At 55.5% G+C, this 22,786-nt stretch overlaps 2 protein-coding genes and 2 non-coding genes across 4 annotated transcripts; 1 reads left to right on the top strand and 3 right to left on the bottom strand.

The window, feature by feature from the left end:
- Nucleotides 1-5: 5 nt before the first annotated feature.
- LOC115915867 (general transcription factor 3C polypeptide 2-like) lies at nt 6-4,072 on the bottom strand (the record flags this gene model as incomplete). Its single annotated transcript, XM_030969581.1, has 8 exons — nt 3,914-4,072; nt 3,457-3,772; nt 2,381-2,666; nt 1,856-1,950; nt 1,514-1,591; nt 1,168-1,266; nt 319-546; nt 6-102 (listed from the first exon to the last, which is right to left on the bottom strand). Coding segments are annotated over exons 1-8 (1,332 nt in total), but the record flags the coding sequence as incomplete, so codon positions are not given.
- A 336-nt stretch (nt 4,073-4,408) lies between these two features.
- On the top strand, nt 4,409-4,572 carry LOC115915870. Its single transcript, XR_004061540.1, has one exon. It is a non-coding gene; the product is annotated as a U1 spliceosomal RNA (small nuclear RNA).
- Nucleotides 4,573-7,055: 2,483 nt separating this feature from the next.
- Nucleotides 7,056-7,219, bottom strand: LOC115915869. Its single transcript, XR_004061539.1, has one exon. It is a non-coding gene; the product is annotated as a U1 spliceosomal RNA (small nuclear RNA).
- A 7,625-nt stretch (nt 7,220-14,844) lies between these two features.
- LOC115915866 (formin-like protein 3) lies at nt 14,845-16,341 on the bottom strand. Its single transcript, XM_030969579.1, has 3 exons — nt 16,321-16,341; nt 15,010-16,027; nt 14,845-14,891 (listed from the first exon to the last, which is right to left on the bottom strand). Exons 1-3 carry the CDS (start codon nt 16,339-16,341, stop codon nt 14,845-14,847), a joined length of 1,086 nt encoding a protein of 361 aa, XP_030825439.1.
- Between the last annotated feature and the right edge of the window lie 6,445 nt (nt 16,342-22,786).

Below are 22,786 nucleotides of genomic sequence, written 5' to 3'. Positions count from 1 at the left end.
GCAGTGGGTGGCTCCCAGGCACCGCTGGGGCAGAACTTCATGTCCCACACACAGCCGTGGTCAGCAGCGATGGCATAGGCCAGCCTGGCCTTGTTGGGAGAGCTGTGGGCGTGAGTTTGGCCATGAGCAACACGGCAGCTGCTGCCCAGCAGCTCCAATACACTCCAGGGTACACCACCAGCAGGGCTGGCCAGCAGCACAGCCTCCCCTGGGCTCAGGCTGGGGCTGGTGGCTCTGCAGAGGACAAGTCTCACCATCACACAGCCATGGAGGGACACAAGATCGAGGCAGGGCCCAGCCCCGGGCCTGGCCACTCACCCCTGCTCCGTCTGCAGCGTGCCCAGGTCCCAGAGCTGCAGGAGGGCAGGGCCTGAGTGGAGCCCAGACACGCTGTGGGTCTCCTCCATGCTCCTGTGGCAGGACACGGCCACGTACTGCGGGGCTGCGGAGCCCTCCGGGGTCGGGCACCACGCCATGGCCCACACCGGGCCGCCCACGAAGAACGAGACATCCCGGCGCTCCGGGTGGGGCTGCAGAGAGCTGAACCTGGGGGGCGCAGGGGCGAGGGCTGCTGAGAGCTGGGCCAGGGGCTGGTGGCACCCCAGGGCACAGAACGGGCCGGCTGCCCAACCCATGGGTGCAGCCCTGGGGTAACCCCTGGTCCAGACAGGCCTGGGGACACCTTATAGCCACTGTCCCTCTGGGCCTGGGGACACCCTAACCCTAACCGCCACTGTCCCTCTGGGCCTGGGGACACTCTGACAGCCACTGTCCCTCTGGGCCTGGGGACACCCTAACCCTGACAGCCACTGTCCCTCTGGGCCTGGGGACACCCTAACCCTAACCCTGACAGCCACTGTCCCTCTGGGCCTGGGGACACCCTAACCCTAACCCTGACAGCCACTGTCCCTCTGGGCCTGGGGACACCCTAACCCTGACAGCCAATGTCCCTCTGGGCCTGGGGACACCCTAACCCTGACAGCCAATGTCCCTCTGGGCCTGGGGACACCCTAACCCTAACCGCCACTGTCCCTCTGGGCCTGGGGACACTCTGACAGCCACCGTCCTACTGGGCCTGGGGACACTCTGACAGCCACTGCCACGGCAGGCAGGGGACAGCCGGGCAGGCCACAAGCAGCCTGCTGGCTGGGACACCCCGTCACACACCTGTTCAGCCTGTAGAAGGCACCATCGTCCTTGATGCCCTCGCGCTGGATGGAGAAGAGGGGAGACTTCTCCTCTGCGGGCAGGTACGGGGCAGCCTCGCTGTGCAGGCACAAGTGAGAGCAGGTCTGCCACCCCTCCCCAGCCACCCAGCACAGCCCCGTGCCCCAGCACCATCCCAGCCCCCACACAGCCCCGCTGCTGGCCGTGTTCCTCCACAGCCAAACCCAAGAGACCCCCAAAGCCCACAGCAGACACACAGAGGGGTGTGGGAGCACAGGCCACCCATCCCCTTGCTCACCCCAGCCACTTTTCCTTTGGCCCTGCTCCCCCCCTGCTCCCCGGGTACCTGTCAGAGAGACACGTCCACCTGTGCGCTGCTGGGATCCAGTCGGGGAACTCCCACTGCGAGTGCTTCTGCTCCCGCCTGCAGGGCACGCCAGAGCTCAGCCATGGCCCTGCACGGGCATGGCCAGCACCCTCCTCACAGCCCTGCCCAGGCACGAGCAGCACAGCCTCCCTTAGTGCAGCACAGCCCCTGCCCTCGGCAGCCCTCCCACCCCAGCAGAACAGTGACATTCCCGAGGCACGTGCTCCTTCCCCCTTGTACGTGTGCCAGTGGTGGCACCAGGACACACCCGCTGCTCCCTGCAGCCCCCCTGAGCCTCGAGCACCCCGAGTTCCCACTCACAGGCTGCACGTAAGGCTGGAGCTCTTCTCCACTGGGGCCATGATGGAGTTGTGGAAGCCGTTGGGGGCGAGGCCTCGGCACTGGGGCTTGGATCTCTGGGCACAAGAGCAGACTCAGAGCAAGCCCTGGGGACCACCTGAACCAGAGGGAAGCACCACAGCCCCCGAGAACAGAGCTCTCCCCGGGCACTGCCAGCATGCCACACTGGGCTGTAGACACACAGCCCCCGGGGGGACTCCCAGGAGCCCCCAGGACCTGCCTCCACCTCGCCCTGCTCCCTCTGCCAGAGCTCCTGTCCCTGCTCCCACCACCCGGGGCTGCCACTGCCCTCGTGCCTCCCCGTGTGCCACCCCTGTCCCTGGCAGCAGGGACCCTGTGGGACAGCAGGGACCCTGTGGGACAGCAGGGACCCTGTGGGACAGCAGGGCCATGTGCAGCTGTGGGTGCAGGGACAAACAGGGACCCAGGCAGAGCCCCAGCCCAGCTGTGTCAGGGCAAACAGGACCCGGCAGAGCCCCGCCCTGCCCTCCGCCCCCGGGTCGCCCCTCCCGGGGCCCGTGCCTCCAGCTCTGGCTCCGAGGCCTCGCTGAGCAGCGTGTCGCTGCCCTCCTCCTCCTCCTCCTCCGCCTGCAGCACCTCCTGCGAGGGCACGAAGTCAGCGTCCCGGGCGGGGTCGTCGCTGTCCGTGTCCTCCTCCCTCCTCCTCCTCCTGCGGCGCTTCCTCTGGCCGCGCTCGGGCTCCTCGGCGGGAGCAGGGGGCTGGCACGCCGGCATCAGCTCCTCGGCCAGCTCCTGCAGGTACAGCAGGGCCCTGCAAGGCCAGGGCAGCGCCTGCAGGTGAGCACAGCGCGGCACGGCTGGGCCAGCCCTGCCTCTTCCCCTCTCCCAGGCCGTGCCCGGGGCAATGAGCCTGCTCTGAGCACCAGCCTCCCCCACCCTGAACTCCCTGAGCTCGCCCTGCTACCACCACCAATTCCTCCTGCTCTGTCAGGAAGCAAGGAAATTCCTCCTGCCACAGGCAGCTGCTGCGCCCTGCCAGGGGCTCCTGGATCCAAACACATTCCCTAAAGTGGGAAAGGATTGGTCTGTGAGGAATCAGTACATGCCACCAGCAGGGGACAAAGCGCTACAGGGCAGACACCGAGACCCTCTGGGGACACAGATCCTTGAATCATGGAATCATGGAATGGCTTGGCTTGGGAGACACCCTAAAGCTCACCCAGTTCCACCCCTGCCATGGGCCGGGGCACTTTCCACCAGCCCAGGCTGCTCCAAGGCCCATCCAACCTGGCCTTGAAAAGCTCCAGGGATGGGGCAGGTACAGCTTCTCTGGACAGCCTGTGCCAGGGCCTGCCCACCCCCAAAGGGACATATTTATTCCCAAAATCCCACCTAAGCCTCGCAGTGGGAAGCCATTCCCTGTGTTCTGTCTCTACAGCCCCTGTCCAAAGGCCTCTCCAGCTTTTTCTGTGCCCTCCGGGCACCGTCAGAGGCTCTGAGGTCTCCCCGGAGCCCCATCTTATCCAGGCTGAACACTCGCTGCTATCTCACGTGTCTCTAGAGCACAGGTACCCCCGGGCCCCCCTGCCACCCCCACTTACACCTTGGCCGCCCTCCTCTTGGGCCGCCCGCCCCGCGGGCTCTCGGGGCCGTTCCCGTCCTCGCCGCCGCCCAGCGCCTTCTCCGCCCGGAGGGGCTCCGGGGCCCGGGAGAGCTCCAGCAGCAGCACCTCGGCCTTGCCCTTCCTGCCGCGCCGCCCGCCGGCCCGCGGGGCCGCCACTGCCCCGTTGGCGGAGCTCTCGCCGCGCCCCTCCGCCGCGCCGTCGGGACCGGCTCGGGGCCGCCCCGGTTTTCTCGGGGATTTGGCGGCTGCTGCTCCATCCTCACCGTGCACAGCTCCCGCCGGCAGCTCCTCCCCTGCCCAAAACACCGCGGTTAGCGCCAGCACGCAGCAAGGCCCCTCGGCACGACTCGGCGTCCCGCAGCGCCGGGCACGGCGGCACCCCCTCGCACCCCGGGGAGCGCCCCCGCCTCGCTCCGCCCGCCCCCGGTACATACGGAGCGCTCTCTGGTCACCCTCCCGCTCCCCGCTACGGCTGCGGCTCCTCCCGGCAGAACCCGATCGTCGCCCCGGCCGCTCCCGGCCGCTCCGCTCCCGGCACGGCGGCCCGCGGGCGGCGCTTGACGCCATCGGGGGCTCCCAGAGCCGCCGCCCCGGTGCGGGCCGCGCCGCCAGCACCGAACCGGAACCGGGGACGCTATTTGATGACGTCAAAATGAGGCGACGAGTGTGGGGTGGGCGGGGCAATGAGCCGGCCCTCACGGGGCGTGTCCATGCAAATTCAGCCTCGCCGCGCGGCATGCCGGGCCCGATCCCGCGCCAAACCCGCGCTGTCCCGGCGCGTCCGCGGGCTTGGCGCGGGCCGGGCCGTGCCGGGCCGTGCGGGCCGGGCCGCAGCGCGGGGCCGGGCGGGAGCGGGCCGGGCCGGGGCCGGGCGTGTGCTGGGCGGGTGTGCGGCGGGCGGGGCAGGCGGGCGTTGGGGCCATTCGGGCATACTTACCTGGCAGGGGAGACACCATGATCAGGCAGGTGGTTTTCCCAGGGCGAGGCTCATCCCTTGCACTCCGGGTGTGCTGACCCCTGCGATTTCCCCAAATGCGGGAAACTCGACTGCATAATTTGTGGTAGTGGGGGACTGCGTTCGCGCTCTCCCCTGGTATTCGTGGTTTAAAAACAGAATCAATGTTACAATCGCCGGTTGTCTACTCTGTATCATTAACATCTTTAACATGTCTGTACGCGGTTATTTAGGGTTTTAGGCTGTCCCCCAGCCGCCGCTCGGCGCGCTCGCTCTCTGCCTGCCTCAGCCCGTCGCTGCCCCGGCCGTGCGGAGCCGCCAGCAATCCGCAGCCCCTCGGCAGCGCTCGCCTTTCGCCTCTTTCGCTCGCCGCTCCCGGCCCAGCCGCGCTCCGAGCGGCCCCGGCCCGCCCGCGCTCGCTTTGGCTTTAGGGCGCGCTCCGCACCCCGCTCCCATCGCTGGCACGGATGCGAGCAGACATTCCGTCCGGATCGGGGCTGGCCAATGACACCCAGAAATCAAATCGAGCTCCGCAGCACCTCTGGGTGCTCGTTGAGCACGAATTCTTCATTGCAGCATGCCGGGCACAGGAGGGATAACTCCTGCCCTTCTTGTGGACCTTGCTCATGACAGGAAAGATGTGCGCTAATGTCTTCACAAATCCTTTTGTGGGTGAAGCTGTGGGTGTTAACGTCCCTGGAATGGGTCTGAATGCCTCTGCTGACCTTGGGCAGCAGGTTTGCTGCAGAGCCCAGAGAGTTGGGCTCCTGAAGGAGACAAGGGTCTGCACGAGGCTGAGCTTCTGAACTTTGGGGTAAAATAACGGGTTCAAGGGGGGAAGATGCGGCAGGTGGGTCGGGAGGGCTGCGCCTTCCTGGAGCCTCTGCCAATGGGGAAAGGAAGAGGGCAACGTGCAGTGGGAGTTAGGAGAAAAGGAGGCTGCGCCCTCAAAAAACCCGAGAGAGAAAACCCCGTGGACGTGTGCTCCACTGGACTCTCTGCCTTTATTCCCATAAAGCTGATGAACTCTGTCTCCTTTTTGGACATTAAACCTCTGGCGTTTGTAGATTTTCCTGACAGTTACAAAGTTATTTCCCTTATCTAGCTTTACAGCATGTTTATTTGTTTACTTTCTAAGACATCATTTACATTTTCTTAAAAATGCTTTTCATAACTTCACCTACACATTTTGAGTTATTTCATGGTCTCTGCTGTTATCTTGTATCATAAACAGTTCCTTACACGCTTTTCCAGTGTTCGTTCTGAAGCTGTCTTGCCTTGGCTTCTGGCACACTTTTTCTTGGCAGCTCCTCTTTTCTCGTTAGCTCCACCGCTTGTCCTTTTCAGACCGGGTTTTTGTGTATTTGCAGCTAAAAGCGTCCTTTGTGGTGCTATCTCGTTTGTTACGGTTAAGCACTCTCGGGGGTCTCTGTGGTCATGATGACCCCGAGATGTGTTTGAGAGTCTTTTCTCAGCCCGGCAGCCGAAGAAGGAGTCAGGATTCTTCTGTTCTGGTTCCCAAGGTTATCATTTCTTATGTATAACATTCTTTCTCTGACCCGCCGAGGTCTATCTGGCAGGTTGGGTATAGGCGCACTGACCACCTTCAGAGGTGGTGTTATCTTTTATACTAAGAACTACATGTACTTTATTTACAATAATTTCCCAGTAGCTATCACCTATGTTAGACAGTCTGTCTCTACCCTGAACCAATCCAAAAGTGCCACCATCACAGCGGAAGATGGAGGCCAAGAAGAAGAAAGAGAAAGACAGAACATGCCCAGATTCCTCCATCTTGCCTCCTGAGTCCCCATTCTAAATCCCCAAAATTCTACATTTCACCCTGTGATAAACTATCATTCTACTTAAACTTTCGTGAAGGCTTGTGAATCCTCATATAAGGCTGGTAATTGTTTTTTCCAAGGGCTAAAATCGAAGACACAGATGTTTCTGACTCTGTCTCAAGGTCTCCGAGCCCCCTGTCAGGGTCTCGAGTCCTCCAGGTTAGCCAGAGGAATTTCCTGCGATCCGACAAAGCACAACATTGTACGCAGTTTCTTCTATTCAGCAAGAAAGGGGATGAATTTCCTTTTATACCAACTCTCGTGGTTCCCAAGGACAAGTTCCCGCTGCTGGAAGCGCGGCAGCACTCGCGGACCCCATCGGTGTGACCGGGACAGCGATCACCGAGCGGGACCGACATCACTGGGACCGCTCGGAACCGCTCAGAACCGCTCGCCGCCGGGTGTTCCCCTGGGCCCGCAGGTCGGGGTGGGACCGGCCAGGATCATCCCGGTTCCAGACACGGCATTCCTGGCCCCCCCTCGGGAGCCGCTCTCGAATTCCAGCGGGGAATAACCGGGGCACCGGCAGCGCTCGTTTGCGGAGGGCACGGCGGGAGACGCTTCGGGACCCGCGGCGATCCCTGAGCCGCCTACCGGGGACGGGACGGGGACGCTCTGACCGCCTCCGTTAGCGCGGGTAAGGGCCGAGATCCGCTCTGTCACCCGCACACAGCAGCCGACCCTTGGCCGCGAAGGTGCCGAAAATCGGCTCTCTGATGCAGTGTAGGCATCTCACAGGCGGGATTTACCCGTACTCTGTTTTTAAACCGCGAATACCAGGGGAGAGCGCGAACGCAGTCCCCCACTACCACAAATTATGCAGTCGAGTTTCCCGCATTTGGGGAAATCGCAGGGGTCAGCACACCCGGAGTGCAAGGGATGAGCCTCGCCCTGGGAAAACCACCTGCCTGATCATGGTGTCTCCCCTGCCAGGTAAGTATGCCCGAACCGCCCCAACGCCCGCCTGCCCCGCCCGCCGCACGCCCGCCCAGCACACGCCCGGCCCCGGCCCGGCCCCGCTCCCGCCCGGCCCCGCGCTGCGGCCCGGCCCGCACGGCCCGGCACGGCCCGGCCCGCGCCAAGCCCGCGGACGCGCCGGGACAGCGCGGGTTTGGCGCGGGATCGGGCCCGGCATGCCGCGCGGCGAGGCTGAATTTGCATGGACACGCCCCTTACCGGTCCCGCGTGCTATTGCCGCTTCGGCCGCGCGCTCCCACTGCCCCGCCCCCCTACCCGGCCACTCCAGGCCCCGCCCCTCGCCGACCGGAATCGGTTGCCGGTGCCGGTCCTGGTCCCGGTGCCGGTCCTGGTCCCGGTCCCGGTGCCGGTGCCGTGCTGCTGCCCGGGACTCGGTGTCAGGGCACAGCGGGGCCAGGCTGGAGGCGCAGCAGGGCGCGGCCAGCACGGGAGCGCCAGCGGGAGCGGAGCCGCGGGGCAGCGCAGGGCCCGGGGGTGACCGGGGCTGTGTCAGGGACACCGAGAGCTCCGCTGGTGGCTGGGCCTGCCCAGGGAAGGGGACACGGGGCTCCGAGAGACCGGCGGGGCTGCGCAGCACCTCGCTGGGTGGCAGTGGCCAGCACTGGGCTCAGGGCAGGGTGACAGGGTGGCACCTCGCTGGGTGGCAGTGGCCAGCACTGGGCTCAGCACAGTCCAGGACAGCACACGCACAGGGTGGCACCTGCACAGTCTGTTGCGTTGTGATTTCAGGGTTTACCTCAGAACCTCGGGCCCCTCCCCCGATCATTCCCTGCCAGGTGTGTCAGTCACCTCTCCTTCCCCCTCCCAGCACTGTCTGTCAATCCTGGCATGCCAGAAGAGTGATTGGCAGATCCAAAGGATGCCCTCTACCCCTGGGGGGCACTGGGCCATCCAGGTGTCCTTTGTCCCTTTGTCCCTCCCCTCCTGTCCCTGCTTGGTGGCTCCCGACCCCTTCCCTGCCCCTCTCCCCGGGGTTCAAAGGAGCAGCAGCCACGGGCTCAGGGAGTTCTGTTGGAGCTGGTGCTGCATTCAGAGCCCTGTGGGCCAGAATAAAGCTCTGGATCCAAACCCTCCATCAGAACCGACTCCTTTCCTTCACCATCGCCTTAAAGCTTCTGCACAGAGGGAAACCTGAGGAGCAGCCCCTGTTATGGGGGGAAGCTCCATCCCAGCACCACCAGAGCTCCTGCAGGCCTGGACTTGTCCCCACGGGCCCAGCTGCAGCACCCAGCCAGCCCAAAGTGTCTGTGGGGTGAAACACCACACACCAGCCAGCCCAAAGTGTCTGTGGGGTGAAACACCACACACCCATAGAGCCCAAAGTGTCTGTGGGGTGAAACACCAACACCAGCCAGCCCAAAGTGTCTGTGGGGTGAAAACACACACCCAGCCGCCAAAGTGTCTGTGGGGTGAAACACCACACACCCATAGAGCCCAAAGTGTCTGTGGGGTGAAACACCACACACCCAGCCAGCCAAAAGTGTCTGTGGGGTGAAACACCACAGTGCTGCTGTTTGGTTCAGCACCAAGGGCCAGAAAAACCAAGGCATGTCCCGTCCACAATATTGGTAATATTCCAATAACGGAGTTCTTCAATTATTGGAATAAAGGCAGAGAGTTGTTGCTTTCTGCTTGGAAAGCAAGGTGACCTGGTTCCACACGGAAACGACACGGTAGCCGCCCCAGGGCTACTCGGGCCAGATAACACGCAGACACCAATATGGCAGACGGTTAAAAGGCGTTTTTTCTTACATCTCGGGGGTTTATATAGGTAGGGGGTGTGCTCAGTGGTTCGTTATCTTATCTTCGGGAGCAGAGGGAGAGAGGAGGAAAGAGGGCCTCTGTGCCTTTCCGTGACAGCCCGAGATCTTCCGAGCGCCTGTCCCTGCCACACCTCCCCCCTCTCTTTCACTAATGGATGAGGTAGTCATATATATATATATGCTCTAAAATGAGGTAGAAGGTTAGGTTTTGACTAGGGAAAAGGGTTTGGGAAACCTGAGTTTTTGCCAGGCAAGTTTTCTTGCGACCGGCAGAGATCCCTGTTGAATTCACAGCATTTGTTGCCGTCCTATGAACAGGATGTTATTCCGTTCCAGACGGGCCCGAACGAATGAGACTAGCTTGTTCAGCAGGCATGGCCCGAAGGTGATACCTAGAAGCAGCATTGCCAATGGACCTGCTAGGGTAGAAATCAGAGTGGTTAGCCAAGGTGATTGGTTGAACCAGGATTCGAACCAAGTCTGCTGGGCTTCCCTTTCTCTCTGTCTTTGTGCTAGTCTGTTTCGGAGTTCTGCCATGGAGTCCCTAACGACTCCCGTGTGGTCTGCGTAGAAGCAGCATTCCTCTTTCAAGGCGGCACACAGGCCTCCTTGCTGCATGAGCAAGAGGTCCAGTCCCCTCCTGTTCTGCAGGACCACTTCTGAGAGTGAGGAGACTGATTTCTCGAGGAAGGAAATGGATTTCTCGATCCTCTGCAGGTCCTCGTCAATGGTCATCTGCAGCTGTGACAGTCCTTGGTGCTGAGTTGCTAGGGCCGAGACACCTGTTGCCGTTCCGGCTGCTCCCAGTCCGAGCAGCATTGCGAAAGTTATACCTGTTAGTATTTCTCTCTTGTGGAGTCGGCTGGGTTTTTCGAAAAGGTGGTACACCTCTTCGTCTGAGTGGTACAGGACCCTAGGAACAATCAGAACTTGGACACAAAAGACGTTAGAGCTGTCGAATTTGGCAAGAGACACACAGGGACTCACTCCGGATTTCTGGCAAACCCACATACCTGATGCAGAAGGGACTACCCACTTATTTTTCCTGTCGAGCTTGACAACTTTGGAACAGATATCGCCCTTTCGCTTGGCTAGTGTTGCGTTGCCAAAGCATCTGCCCCGACCTGTGACTTGACTCAGGGTAATTCCTTTGCGGGGGGTGTCCCACCTGCACTGGTGAGGGGCTTTGGCTGTAGAATATCTAAAGGGGGTGTCTAAAGCGACTCCTTCATAAAAAGGGGGTTTAACATCATAACAAAGCCAACAGGAGTCGGTTAGGTTAGGGTTAGTTTCGTTTAGGGATAGGAAGGTAGCTTCTAACATGCGAAGGATTGGGTCCGTGTCTGACCCAGTCGAGCGGTCTATCTGAAAGGTTTCCGTGTCACCTGTCGGGACGCTGGTGACCTTTGTGGGCAAGGCCTTGGGGTAGATCGTGTCTCTCCCTGTCTGCGCGCTTTTAATCACTTTGTTGGGTCCAACCGCCCGGGATGTTGATGGTGGAAGCCTCGTAATTTGCACGTTCATCCACTGTTTTGACCCTTGAAGGACCACTGTCCACGCTTTGCCCACGGCCCAGCTGGGGTGATTTGGCTGTAAGACTGTCATTTTGTAGTGAGTGCATTTCCGAATTCTGGGGATTTTATGTTGGTGTCGATGGAAATTTTCCATGAGGAAGATGGGTGGTTTGCAACCTTTGGGTCCCCAGGAGAACTGTAGGAACTTGTCGGGCTCTTGTGGGTCCCACCCAGGCCCTGACGGCCTGGCATCAGTAACTATTGTCTCGCAGCCCCAGTGCCCACAGTATCCCCACCCTGGGGAATTGCAGTAACTTTTCCCTGGGTTTGAAGCTGGGCACCAATAGGATATATACATGTGTGTGTCGGGTAGGGAATGAGGGTTTGGCTTTGGTTGCCCTGGAAACAGGTCGGTAATGCTAAGTATGAAGTATGGGGTGTTCGGTGTGGTGACGTCTCTGAGCGTTTTGCCATCAGTGAGATGTCGCATGACCCACCTGAATGGCTGATGGGGGTAGTATTCTGGGCTGGCTTGCCCTCCGGCTACCAACCCCAACAGCAAAATCGCACAGAAACACTGTTGAAGCTTGAGTCTCACCCGTGCGGGTTTGTCAGGCGCTGTCTGACGGCTTGGTGGTCTGTCACTTTCTTCTGGAAGGGGAATGTACGCATCTCGAGGACGACCCAATAGCATGTCCTTGCACTAATGTGATGCCCCACTTCGAGGCGAATTCTCGCACTGGTTTGGAGGTGAAATTTGAACCGTTGTCGGTTTTGATCTGCTTGGGGATGCCAAGCCATGCCATGGCTGTCAGCCAGTGCTGAATCGTGGCTTTAGAGTTAGTTTTGGGGTGCTGTGTGGCTACAATCATTCCGCTGAAAGTGTCCACTGTCACTGCAAGCCATGCTCGAGGCTTCAGCAGCTGGCACAAGGTGAAGTCTGACTGCCAGATCTCTGAGGGCTTGAGACCTCTCAGGTTGATCCCACTGGCCCACAGGGGTGACTTCTAGCAGTGGGGACAGGTAGCCACCACGTGTTTTGCGTCCGTTGCTGAGATCCCGCATCTCTTCGCCAGTGCCTTGGCTCCGATGTGGAGTGACTCGTGCAGCTGACGAGCTTCTTGCAACGTCCACACACCTTTCGCTGCAGCGTCTGCTTTGTCGTTGCCAATCTGGAAGTAACCTTTGACTGGGTTGTGACTGTTGATGTGGATGACGGATACGGTTCCCTGTCGTGAGGAGAGTGCCTCTTCCAGCATCAGGGCCGCTGTAGATGTTGACACACCTGGTCTTGCCATGGCTAGGCAGAGCCTTGCCACGAATATAGAGTCCGTTACAATGTTGAGGTGTTCGTTTGGGAAGAGCCCGCACGCCAAGACCACTGCTGTTGCTTCCAGTTGCTGCACTGGCAGTGTGGGGTCACATGCTTTGACGCAATGCCATTGTTCCCCTTCTTGCCACACTGCTGCTGCAGTGGAGGTTGTGGAGGAAGCATCCGTGAAGACCGTTGGTCCAGGCTGCGGTCGGTCCTTGACCTTTGGCGGTGTATCCATGTCGACGATGGTCAGCAGCTCAGTCCAGGGTGGTTTGGCAGAGTAGGAGATTTCTCCTCTGAAGCCGGTGAGAGCAAGGGCCAGGTGTTCTGAAATTGTGGTTGACTCCGTGATTGTCTGCTTGCGGAAGGGAAGGCAGATTTTTGTGGGTTCCATTCCTAGGTGTCTCAATGCGAGTTTCCTGCCTTTCATGATGAGGCTGGCGATGCATTCGATTCCTGGAGAGAATGCACGAGCGGTTTCCCCGAGGATCACCCACTGGATCGGTCGGGAGTTCTCGGAAGGTCCTTGGGCCAGTGCCCCCACGCCTCCCTTTGGCGTAAAGTGGACGTACAGGTCCAGGGGCACAGCTGGGTTCCACCTGGCGAGCGTGCCAGTGGACATCTGCTGTTCGATGAAATCGAGGGAGCTTGTCGCTTGCGGTGTCAGCTCTCTGGGTTCCCAGGGATGCTTTCCTTTCAGGAGGTCATTTAAAGGGTCCATGACTTCTGGAGGAATCAGGATGATGTTGCGAGCCCACTGCAGTGATCCTACCAGGCGTTGCACATCGTGAAGTGTCTTGACGTCTCGATGGATCTTCACTTTGGGAGGAGTCACGTAGGAGCTTGTGATCCCCACTCCCAGGAAGGTCACGCAAGGTCCTTTCTTTATCTTTGCACTTGCGACCTCGAAGCCGTTGGCCTGGAGGGTCTCTGTGATTGTGGACACCAGGTGATCTACTTGGCTCGTTGATGGTGCTGCAACTAAAATGTCGTCCATGTATTGAATGACGGTCGCGGTGGGGTAGGAATTTCGGACTGGCGTCAGCGCTCTGTCCACGGTGATCTGGCAGATAGTGGGACTGTCTACAAGTCCTTGTGGGAGCACTCTCCATTGGAAGCGTAAGTGGGTCGCTGGCCGTTTGGGAACACAACAGAGAAGGCGAGTCGCTCTCTGTCTTCCGGGTGCAGGGGTATTGAGAAAAAGCAGTCCTTGATGTCCAGCACTGCGCACGGCTGTCCTTCGGGAATGGCTGAGTTCGCAGGAAGCAGTGTCTGAACTGGACCCATGGGTCGGATTGTTTTGTTCACCTCTCTCAGGTCGTGGATGAGACAGTAACCTTCTCCGGACCTTTTGGGGATTACAAACACAGGGGTATTCCAGGGGCTGGTGGAGGGTTCTATGTGACCCTTTTGCAGTTCGCGTTTAACCAGTTCCAGCAAGGCTGCTACTCGAGGCTCGGACAGGGGCCACTGCTCCACCCACACAGGATCTGATGATTTCCAAGTCAATTTGATGGGCATCAGAGGATGGACAGCAGTGGCCCTCATGATAAATTTGTAATCCTGACTCCCAGCATAGCAAGGACGTCCCTCCCTATCAAGGGAGGCGAATTTTGCAAGATGTAGGGGTAAATTGCTACTGTTTGTTCTGGTCCCTTGTTTGTGTGAAGTGTTATAGCCACCAGCTGGGTGCTTTTCCATGCCCGGGTTTGTCCTCCCACCCCGTTCACTGGAGGGACTTCTCTAAATTGCCAATGTCCAGGCCAATGTGATTGGGGAATAATTGTGCAGTCTGACCCAGTGTCTGCCCAAAACTGAAGCCCTATGGTGTGGGAGTCCTGATTGCCATAGAGACGACATGTTCCCCACACTTTCAGGGGTTCTTTCCCTATTCTCATGGCCAGGGCCACCCAGGGGTTGTGGTCTGGGGTGTCTGCTGCTGACCCTGTGGCGCCTGCGCAGCTTGTGATGGTGGGGGGTGCACAGATACTGTTGGTGGTGCTGCACAGCTTTGCCATTGCATCGCTGGCGGGGGTGCGATGTTGGCTACCTGCTGTGGAAGCACGGGGTATAATGGTTCCCCGCCCCACTGAGGGTTGGCATAGATGGGCCGTCTCGCATACATAGTGGGAGGAGGCTGGATAGGGCCCGCCCGCCCCCTACCTTTCCCGTTTCCCCGGGGCCGACATCTGCAGTCCCTTGCAAAGTGACCTTTTTTCCCACAGCTCCAGCAGATCCCTCTCGGCCGTTGCTGGACCGAGGGTGCTGCTTGGGGCGGCTGTGTTGGCTGGGGACAGCCTGCTGCGATATGACCTGCCTGACCACATTTAAAACAAGCCATTGCACTGGTTAGTGTATTAACTGCAGCCTGAATGGGAGTGAGCTGTTCCTCTCTCACCACATGTTTGATCATATCTGCCAGGTTAGCACCCGCAGGCAAGGACCTCAGTATGTCTTTGGTGACAGTATTACACTGCTGGCGCAGACAATCTGCTACCACAGGTCCTCTCGCTTCAGGAGGCAGGGTGGATGAATCCACCGCAGCCTTTAAGCGATCGACGAACTGTGTGAAGCTTTCACTCTCCCCTTGTTTGATGGTGGACCATGGCTTTGGTCGAACCACTACCCTAGAGACAATCTGCATGGCTTCTCTCGCCGCTCGGGAAGTGGCTCTAACCTCTTCCGCTCGAAGCGCCGCAGCTTGCTGCTGAGGGGTTGTCACTTCATCATGTTTCCCTAGCAGACGGGACAAGCTGGACCCATGCAATGCCTGTCCCTCCCCGGACGCCTGGGCTAATGCCGCGGTGCACCGGTCTGCCCACTCTTGTTTAAAAACAATTCTCCCTGCTCCGTCAAAGAGCATTCGGCTTATTTGCCAAATATCAAAAGGCAGCAAGTCGTCATTGCTAAAAAGACCGTTATAAGTGTGGAAACCACCCCTGAATTCATCCCTTTTTCTGAAATAGCTTTAACAATCATCTGAATATCTTTTACATTTACAGGCGAATATACTCGTTGTTGATTACCTTGGGCGCCTGTAACTCTAACGGGAAAAGCGTGAATAGAGTCCACGTTTTCCCAATCAGCACAAGCTATTTTAATCTTGCCCCAGTCGGTGAGTTTGTGTCGCGACTGGTTTCTATCTTTGTTTGAATATTTACTCGGTTTCGCCCGAAACCGCATTGATTTTATTGTTTCCGGCTCTGGATCGCTGCTAAACCCGGAGCGGTCTGTAGAACCGGAGCTGTTACTCTCTTCAGAATCGGAAGTGAACTGGTTGTGAGCTTCCGGCTCCCCCTGCCGTTTTGTTCTGCTCCGACCCCGCTCCTCCCCTCGGAGGCGGTGCCGCTCCCGCCCCCTGGGCTTGCCCCGCCTCCCGCAGGGGAGGATCTCTCCCTTTATACGGAGGCGATATCGGATCCGACTCCCAGGCGAGACCCTGCCCCCTCCGCCCCCCCGCGCCTGCGCATCCGCGTCTCCCGTGGTCTCCGAGCTTTTCCCGCCGTGGCTACGTTGGCCCCGCCCCTCCCCGAGCCCGTCCGCGCCATCTTGGAACCAACATGGCGGCAGCGGCAGCTCTGCCGGACTCGTGCTCTCGGCAGCTGCCTTGTCCGCGGCGCGGGCGGCTCTGGCTAGATCGCCCCAAAAGGATCGCGCGCGCAGCTCCGCCGCCTGCATCTGCTCGGCGCCCTGTGTGCTGGGCGGCAGCGGCGGGAGCGGGACGCCCGAGCCGGCGCCGGACGGCCCCGGCGCGGTAGCGGGCACCGGGTACGGGGCGGAGGGTGCGGGGGGTGCAAAGGGCGGCGGCGGCGGCGGCAGCTGCAGGGCTGCCGCGGCGGCGCCGATCGGTCCCGGAGCGATACCGGGCACCGGGAGCGGGACGGAGGACGTGGGGCAGTGGCGGGGGGGTGGCGGCGGCAGCGACGGCGGCGGCGGGAGCGCGGGCGGAAAAACCGCGGGTGTTTCGGAGGGTTCCAAGGGGGGTCCTGGACCCGGCGGGTCCCGCGGGGGGATAGGGGGGTCTCCCGGGGGGTCCGGGCTCGGGCACGGGCAGGAACGGGGCGTGCCCGGTTCCCGCGTGGTCCCGTTTTCAGCCGGACCGCTCCCGGCGGGGGTCTGGATCGCGCCCGGGTCCCGCTCTCCCCCGGATTCGGTCGCGGGGGGGTTTGTGTCGCTGCACTAACCCCGAGTTGCGGCACGGCCAATAAACACGTTTTTGCAGTTTTCCAAGTCTCCTGTTCCTCAATAGCTTTACGTAAGGCTGTTTCTACTTTCCCCCACGCTTTTAAACTTTTCCCACTGCCTGTGGACTTTGTGTCCTCAGCCAGGGCTGTGGTGCATTTCCCCCAAACCTCAGCATGCAATATATCTACGGGCTTTTCTATGGCCCCGAGCTGTAAGAGTCTTGCCACAGCAAGAGTTAAGTACTTCAGCTCACATTTTATCCCCCATTGAGTATGAAGCGAGCTTACGACCTTTGCGATAGCTTCCATACGAATCGCCGGTCCCGGGGGCGTCCCCCCTGCGCTGCAGTCAGTCCCGCTGCTGCAGCCGTCGTCTGTGGTCCAGGAGTACTCCCGAAACCCCGAGATCTTTCCGATTCCCGGGTTTCGGCACCAATCCCCAAAGTCTGGGGTCAAACCCCCCAGTCCCCAAACTTTGGGGTCAAAGGCCCCCGATCCCAAACTCTGGGGTGTCAAATCCCCCCCCAGCTCTGGGGTTAAATCCCCCCAAATCCTGGGGTCAATCCCCCCAATTCCCAAACTTTGGTGTCAAAACCCCCTGACCCCAAATCCTGGGGTTTGAAACATCTGGGGTGTCCAACTGCCCTGATCCCAAAGTTTGGGGGTCAAACCCCCTGATCCGCAAATCCTGGGAACAAAAACCCCCAAATCCCAAACCCTGGGGTGTCAAACATCCCCAATTCCCAAAGTCTGGGGTCAAAAATCCCCAAACTCTCAGGTGTCAAACCCCCCAAACCCCATATCTTAGGATCAAACCACCCCAATCCTCAAAGTTTGGGGTCAAACCCCCCAGTCCCCAAATTTTGGGGTCAAAACCCCCTGACCCCAAATCCTGGGGTGTCAAACACCCCCAAATCCCAGATTCTGGGGTCAAAACCCCCCAAACCCCAAGGTGTCAAACTCCCCTAAACCCCAAATTTTAGGATCAACCCCCCCAGTTCCCAAATTTTGAGGTCAAACCCCCCCAGATCCCAAATTCTGGGGTGTCAAACACCCCCAATTCCCAAAGTTTGGGGTCAAATACCCCCAAATCTCAAATCCTGATGTGTCAAAAACCCCCAGATTTTAGCATCAACCCCCCCCCCCCCCCCCCCTTTCCCCAAAATTTGGGGTTATTTGGGGTTTATCTGGGGCAGCTCCAGGTGCAATGTCTGCAGAGAAATCCTGGGTACAATGCTGGGAAAAACCCCAAAAACCCCTCAGGAACCCCAAAACCCCTGGGGGCTGGGAAAGGGGATTTGGGGTGAAACAAGAAGGATTTGGGGTGAGGAAATTTGGGGTGGAAAAAGAAGGACTTAGGATGGAAAAAGGAGATTTTGGGGTGAAAGGAGGAGGATTTGGTGTGGGAAAAGAGGATCTGGAGTGGGAAAAGAGGGTTTGGGGTGAAAGGAGAAGGATTTGGGATGTACAAAGAAGGATTTGGGGTGGAAAAAGGGATTTAGGGTGGGGATTGCGGGTTTGGAGTTAGGATTGAGGTAGGAAAAGGGGATTTGGGGCTGAAAAAGGAGATTTGGGATGAGGACAGGTTTTGGGGTGAGGAAAGGGGGTTTGGGGTGGGAAAGGAGGTTTGGGATGCACAAAGAAGCATTTGGGGTGGAAAAACGGGATTTGGGGTGGGAAATTGGGGTGGAAAAGGGAGATTTTGGGATGGGAAAAGGGATTTGGGGTAGAAAAAGGAGAATTTATGGTGGGAAAAGGAGATTTGGGGTGGGAAAATGAGGATTTGGGGTGCGCAAAGAAGGATTTGGAGTCAAAAAAGGAGATTTGGGATGAAAGGAGATTTTGGGGTTGAAAAAAGGAAGATTTGGGGGAAAAATGAGGATTTGGGATGAAAAAAAGAAGATTTGGGATTAAAAAAAAAGTTTTGGGTTAAAAAATGAGGATTTTGGCTGAGCTGAGCTTACCTGTGGGAGTGGGGGTGCAGGGGGGGGGGTTTGGAGAAGGGTCAGGACCATTTTTGGGGCAGTTTTCTGGGATTTTGCAGGGTGTTTCTATGGGATTTGGGGACAGTTCTATGGGATTTGGGAGCAGTTTTATGGGATTTAGGGTGTTTTGGGATGTTTTTGTGGGATTTTGGGGTGTTTCTATGGGATTTTGGTGTTCTTCTATGGGATTTTGTGGCAGCTTGAAGGCATTTGAGGTGGTGTAGGGTATTCAGGGGCAGTTTTGAACGATTTTGGGGATGTTTGGAGGGATTTCAGGGCATCTCTATGGGATTTTGGGGTGGTTTGGAGGGATTTGGGGTGTTTTGGGGCAGTTTTTGGGTATTTAGGGGCAGGTTTGAGGCGTTTTTTTGGGATTTTGGGGTTTTTCAGGCCCGTTGTTTTGGGTTTGGGGGTGTTTTGGTGGGGTTTGGGGTGCTGCGGGTCCCTGTTTGGCTCAGGAGATCTGCCTGGCGCTGCTCTGGGTGATGCTGAAGCCCTGCAGGGCCTCGCGGGCGGCGCCGCCTGCACTCGGTGTCCAACCGCACCCGGGCGATGCCGCGGCGCCCGGGCACCAGGGCAGCTCCTGAACCCGGGAACCTGGGCTGGGAACGGGGCCAGGAGAGCCCCAGGAACCCGGGAACGTGCCCCAGACACCCGGAGCAGACACCCCGAGGAATGTTCCACAGACACCCGGAATGTTCCACAGACACCCGGAATGTTCCACAGACACCCGGAATGTTCCACAGACACCTGGGAATGTTCCACAGACACCTGGGAATGTTCCACAGACACCCTGGGAATGTTCCACAGACACCCGGGAATGTTCCCCAGACACCCGGGAATGTTCCACAGACACCTGGGAATGTTCCACAGACACCTGGGAATGTTCCCCAGACACCTGGGAATGTTCCACCGGGAATGTTCCACAGACACCGGGAATGTTCACGATTCACACCCGGAATGTTCCCCAGACACCCAATGTTCACCTGTTCCACAGAAATCCGGGAATGTTCCCCTGCAAAAAATCCAGAAATGTTCCCCCCCAAATAGAGAAACGTTCCCCAAAAAATCCAGAAATTTTCCCAAAAGAATGCCTGAAACCTTCCCCCAAAAATTCAGAAATGTTCCCCAAAGAAATCCAGAAATGTTCCTCCAAAAACTCCTGGAACATTCCCAGAAAACTGAGAATTTTCCCCAGAAAATCCAGAAACATTCCTCCCCAAACAATCCAAAATCAACCCCGTTCCCCATGCAGAAACATTCCCAAAAAATCCAGAAACATTCATAAAAAAATCTCAACATTCCCCCTCAAAAAAAAATCTAGAAATCCCCCCCAAAAAAAGTCCAGAAGTCCCCTCACAAAAAACTCAGAAATTCCCCACTAAAAAATCCTGAAATATGCCCCCAAAAATCCAGACATTTCCCAGCAAAAATCCAGAAATTTCCTCCCTAAAAATCCAGAATTTCCTCCCCCCAAAGACCAAATCTGGTCTTTCTCCAAAAATCCAGAAATTCCCCCCAAAATCCCGATACTTCCCCAAAACAATCCAGCCCCAAGCCCCCCTCGCCCCTCTCACCCCCCAGCCCCAGAATCCCCCAATGCCCAAAGGCCGCCCGGAATGCCCGGAATCCCCGGGATGCCGGGATTGCCCCAGATCTCCCTGGGTGCAGAGCATGGGGAGCAGCAGCTCCTTGGGCTCCTCAGGGAGCGGGGCAGGAGCAGGATGTGCTTCGGGCCTTTGCCCACAGCTGGGGAAACGGGGGAAAAACCCCAACAGCAGCAACAAACCTGCCCCAAATCTGCCCCAAGCAGGCCCAAAATCGGCCCAAAGTCACTCTGGATACACACCAAACAATCTGCCCAAAATCCCACCAAAATCCTCCATGCTTTGACCCAGGGCTGCCTCATCATTTTTAAGTATTTTTCAGAGTTCCAAGAAATGATATCTCAGCTTTGTGGGAAGCCTCCTCTAAACTGATGGTATTGTGACATCTGCTCTCAGTAATCAGATGCAGCCCCAATTATTATTACAGAACCCCTCCAACAGTTTGCTGGGTTTCAAGCATCTCTGTGCTGAGGGAATTTTGGAGGAGACAGCTCTTGGATGGTTCATTAGTCTGTCACCCCTAGACCTTTACTCCTAAGTGCTGTTCTCAAGAGCCTTGTTTTAAATTACATTTAGGGAATTCTCTCCCACTTAGAGCTTGGGTGGTGGCCAGGCCTTAGCTCTACCTGGACAGGAATTTGCCAACAGACCCAGATGTTTTCTGCATCAAAACTAGATTTGAGTTGCGTTGGCTTGGCAATTTGAGCCTCTAGACATGACAGCTGAACTATTTTTAAAGGGAGTTTGGGAATTATTATCTGGAAATAATTCTCCAAGTCCCCACTGAATCGAGGTTTGTCAGCTGTTTGCAGACTCTGGGATGATGGTACATTATTGCAGAGATTGCTATTTACCTAATTCCACCTATGTTGTTAGCTTTGTCTGCTATTTGAAATATTCCTGATTGTTGTATCCAAATTATTCCTAATTGCTGTAAGTTTCTTGTCTTCTGCATGTATTATTTTGCTGTGATGTTTCTTCATACTCATAACAAAAGACGTGCATCTCATTCTTAAAAAACAAAAAAGAAGAGGAATGAACGCCTTAAGAACATTCAAATAATGCAAAAAAATATGTAGATGAGAAATTTGGACAACTAATCATTTTGAATAATGCAATATTTACATTAGGAATTTGGAAAAAAGATCATCACATCTAAATCCCAATTGAGTGTACCACAGTGAAGCCTGATTGATTCATTAACTTCAGGAGAAGATGTGCCTGTGTTTTATCATCAGCAGTTCAAAGCAGTCACCTGTTCATTCCATCAGATACTGATCAGCTCTGGAAAAATGAGGCCCAGTGCAAAGAGAAATCACCTCATCACCTTGCAGCCTTTGTGCCAGAGCAGGAGCAGGAGGAGGACTGCCCAGACACGGCTGTGGCTGGAACCTGACAGAGCCAATTTGCCAGCAAAAGCCTCATGGCATCCTCATGGTACAGAGCTCCCATGAACCTTCTGCAGTTATTCCCTGTTCCAGCTCCCAGGGGGACATTCAGGGATGTCAAAGATCAACATTTCCAGCTCATGGACTTTCTCATACTTCTCAGCTAATTGGAAACAATGGTCATTTCTTTCCATTTCCCTAAGAGACATTGGACATTATTCTTTTGTTTTCTCATGCTGCAAAACCCTGTGTCAATGACTTGATAGAATTTGGTACGTTTTGGTGATTGTAATTGGTCTTTTATCTATCTTATCCCATATCTAACAGATAACCAGTGATAACCTTGATGAGATAATACCCTCACAAGAGTGAGCTGTTTCAATATCAGAACATAGGAGCCTTTTTTAAATGAACGAAAAGGGGGAGATGTCATGGACAGGTAGAATAATGATAGAAAGGGGGGGGAAAAAAGGGCTGGGTTTGTTTTTTTTTTTTTTTTTTTTTTTGTTTGTGTAGTTTTTGGGTTTTGTGGGTGGGGGGGAGAGTAAAAAAAAAAAAAAAAAAAAAAAAAATAAAAAAAAAAAAAAAAAAGAAAAAAAAAAAAAACACAAAAAAGAAAAAAAAAATTTTTTTTTTAATTTTTTTTTTTGTGTTTTTTTTTTTTTTTTTTTTTTTTTTTTTTTTTTTTATTGTTTTTTTTTTTTTTTTTTTTTTTTTTAATATTTATTAACCTTTCTTTTTTTTTATTTTTTGTAGTAAAAAAAAAAAAGAGAAAAGAAATGTAAAAACAACAACATTAAAACACAAAAAGAAGAAAATGAATGATTTTAATTTTCTTTATTCTCTTTTTAATATAAATGTTTGGGATGAGGGGGAGGGGTGGGGGGTAAACACTCCCCTTTTTTCTTTTCTTTTTTTTTTTTTTTTTTTTTTTTTTTTTTTTTTTTTTTTTTTTTTTTTTTTTTTTTTTTTTTTTTTTTTTTTTTTTTTTTTTTTTTTTTTTTTTTGTTTTTTTATTTTTTTTTTTTTTAATTTGGTTTGGTGGTTTGAGTTTATTTTTGTTTTTTTTTTTTTTTTTTTTTTTTTTTTTTTTTTTTTTTGTGCTTTTTTTTTTCTTTTTTTTTTTTTTTTTTTTGTTTAGAGGGAAGGGCATTGACCTAGAGGAAAAAGCAACGGCCCCCACCTCGGCCATTAACCTTTATTGATCTTTTTTTAAAAGAAAAGGGGGAGGAAAAAAATCTTTTTATTTTTTTTATTTTTTTTTTTTTTTTTGTAGAGAAGAAAAAGTCTTCTATAAAGAAAAAAAAAAAAAAAATTTTTTTTTTTTTTTTTTTTTTACCATAAAAAAAAAAAAAAAAAAAAAGGGACCTAAAAAAATTCTTTTTTTTTTTTTTTTGTTTAAATAATGGGGGCGCCCCTTTTTTTTTTTTTTTTAAAAAAAAAAAAAAAATTTTTTTTTCCCTCCCACCAAAAAAAAAACACAGCTTTCCTAGGTGCCATAGGTTTTGGAGGATGCATATTCCCGAGTACAGTCAGATCGTGAGCCCTCTCTACCTGGTCACCCGCAAGAAGAACCCTTTCCACTGGGGCCCAGAGCAGCAACAAGCCTTTGCACAAATCAAGCAGGAGATTGCCCATGCAGTAGCCCTTGGCCCAGTCAGGACGGGACCAGAGGTGAAGAACGTGCTCTACTCTGCAGCCGGGAACCATGGCTTGTCCTGGAGCCTTTGGCAGAAGGTGCCTGGGGAGACTCGAGGCCGACCGCTAGGATTCT

This window comes from Camarhynchus parvulus, unplaced genomic scaffold, assembly GCF_901933205.1.
Source record: "Camarhynchus parvulus unplaced genomic scaffold, STF_HiC, whole genome shotgun sequence".
Lineage (NCBI taxonomy): Eukaryota > Metazoa > Chordata > Aves > Passeriformes > Thraupidae > Camarhynchus > Camarhynchus parvulus.
Note: the sequence above shows the minus strand (reverse complement) of the source record. Positions and strands in the feature narration are given on the sequence as shown.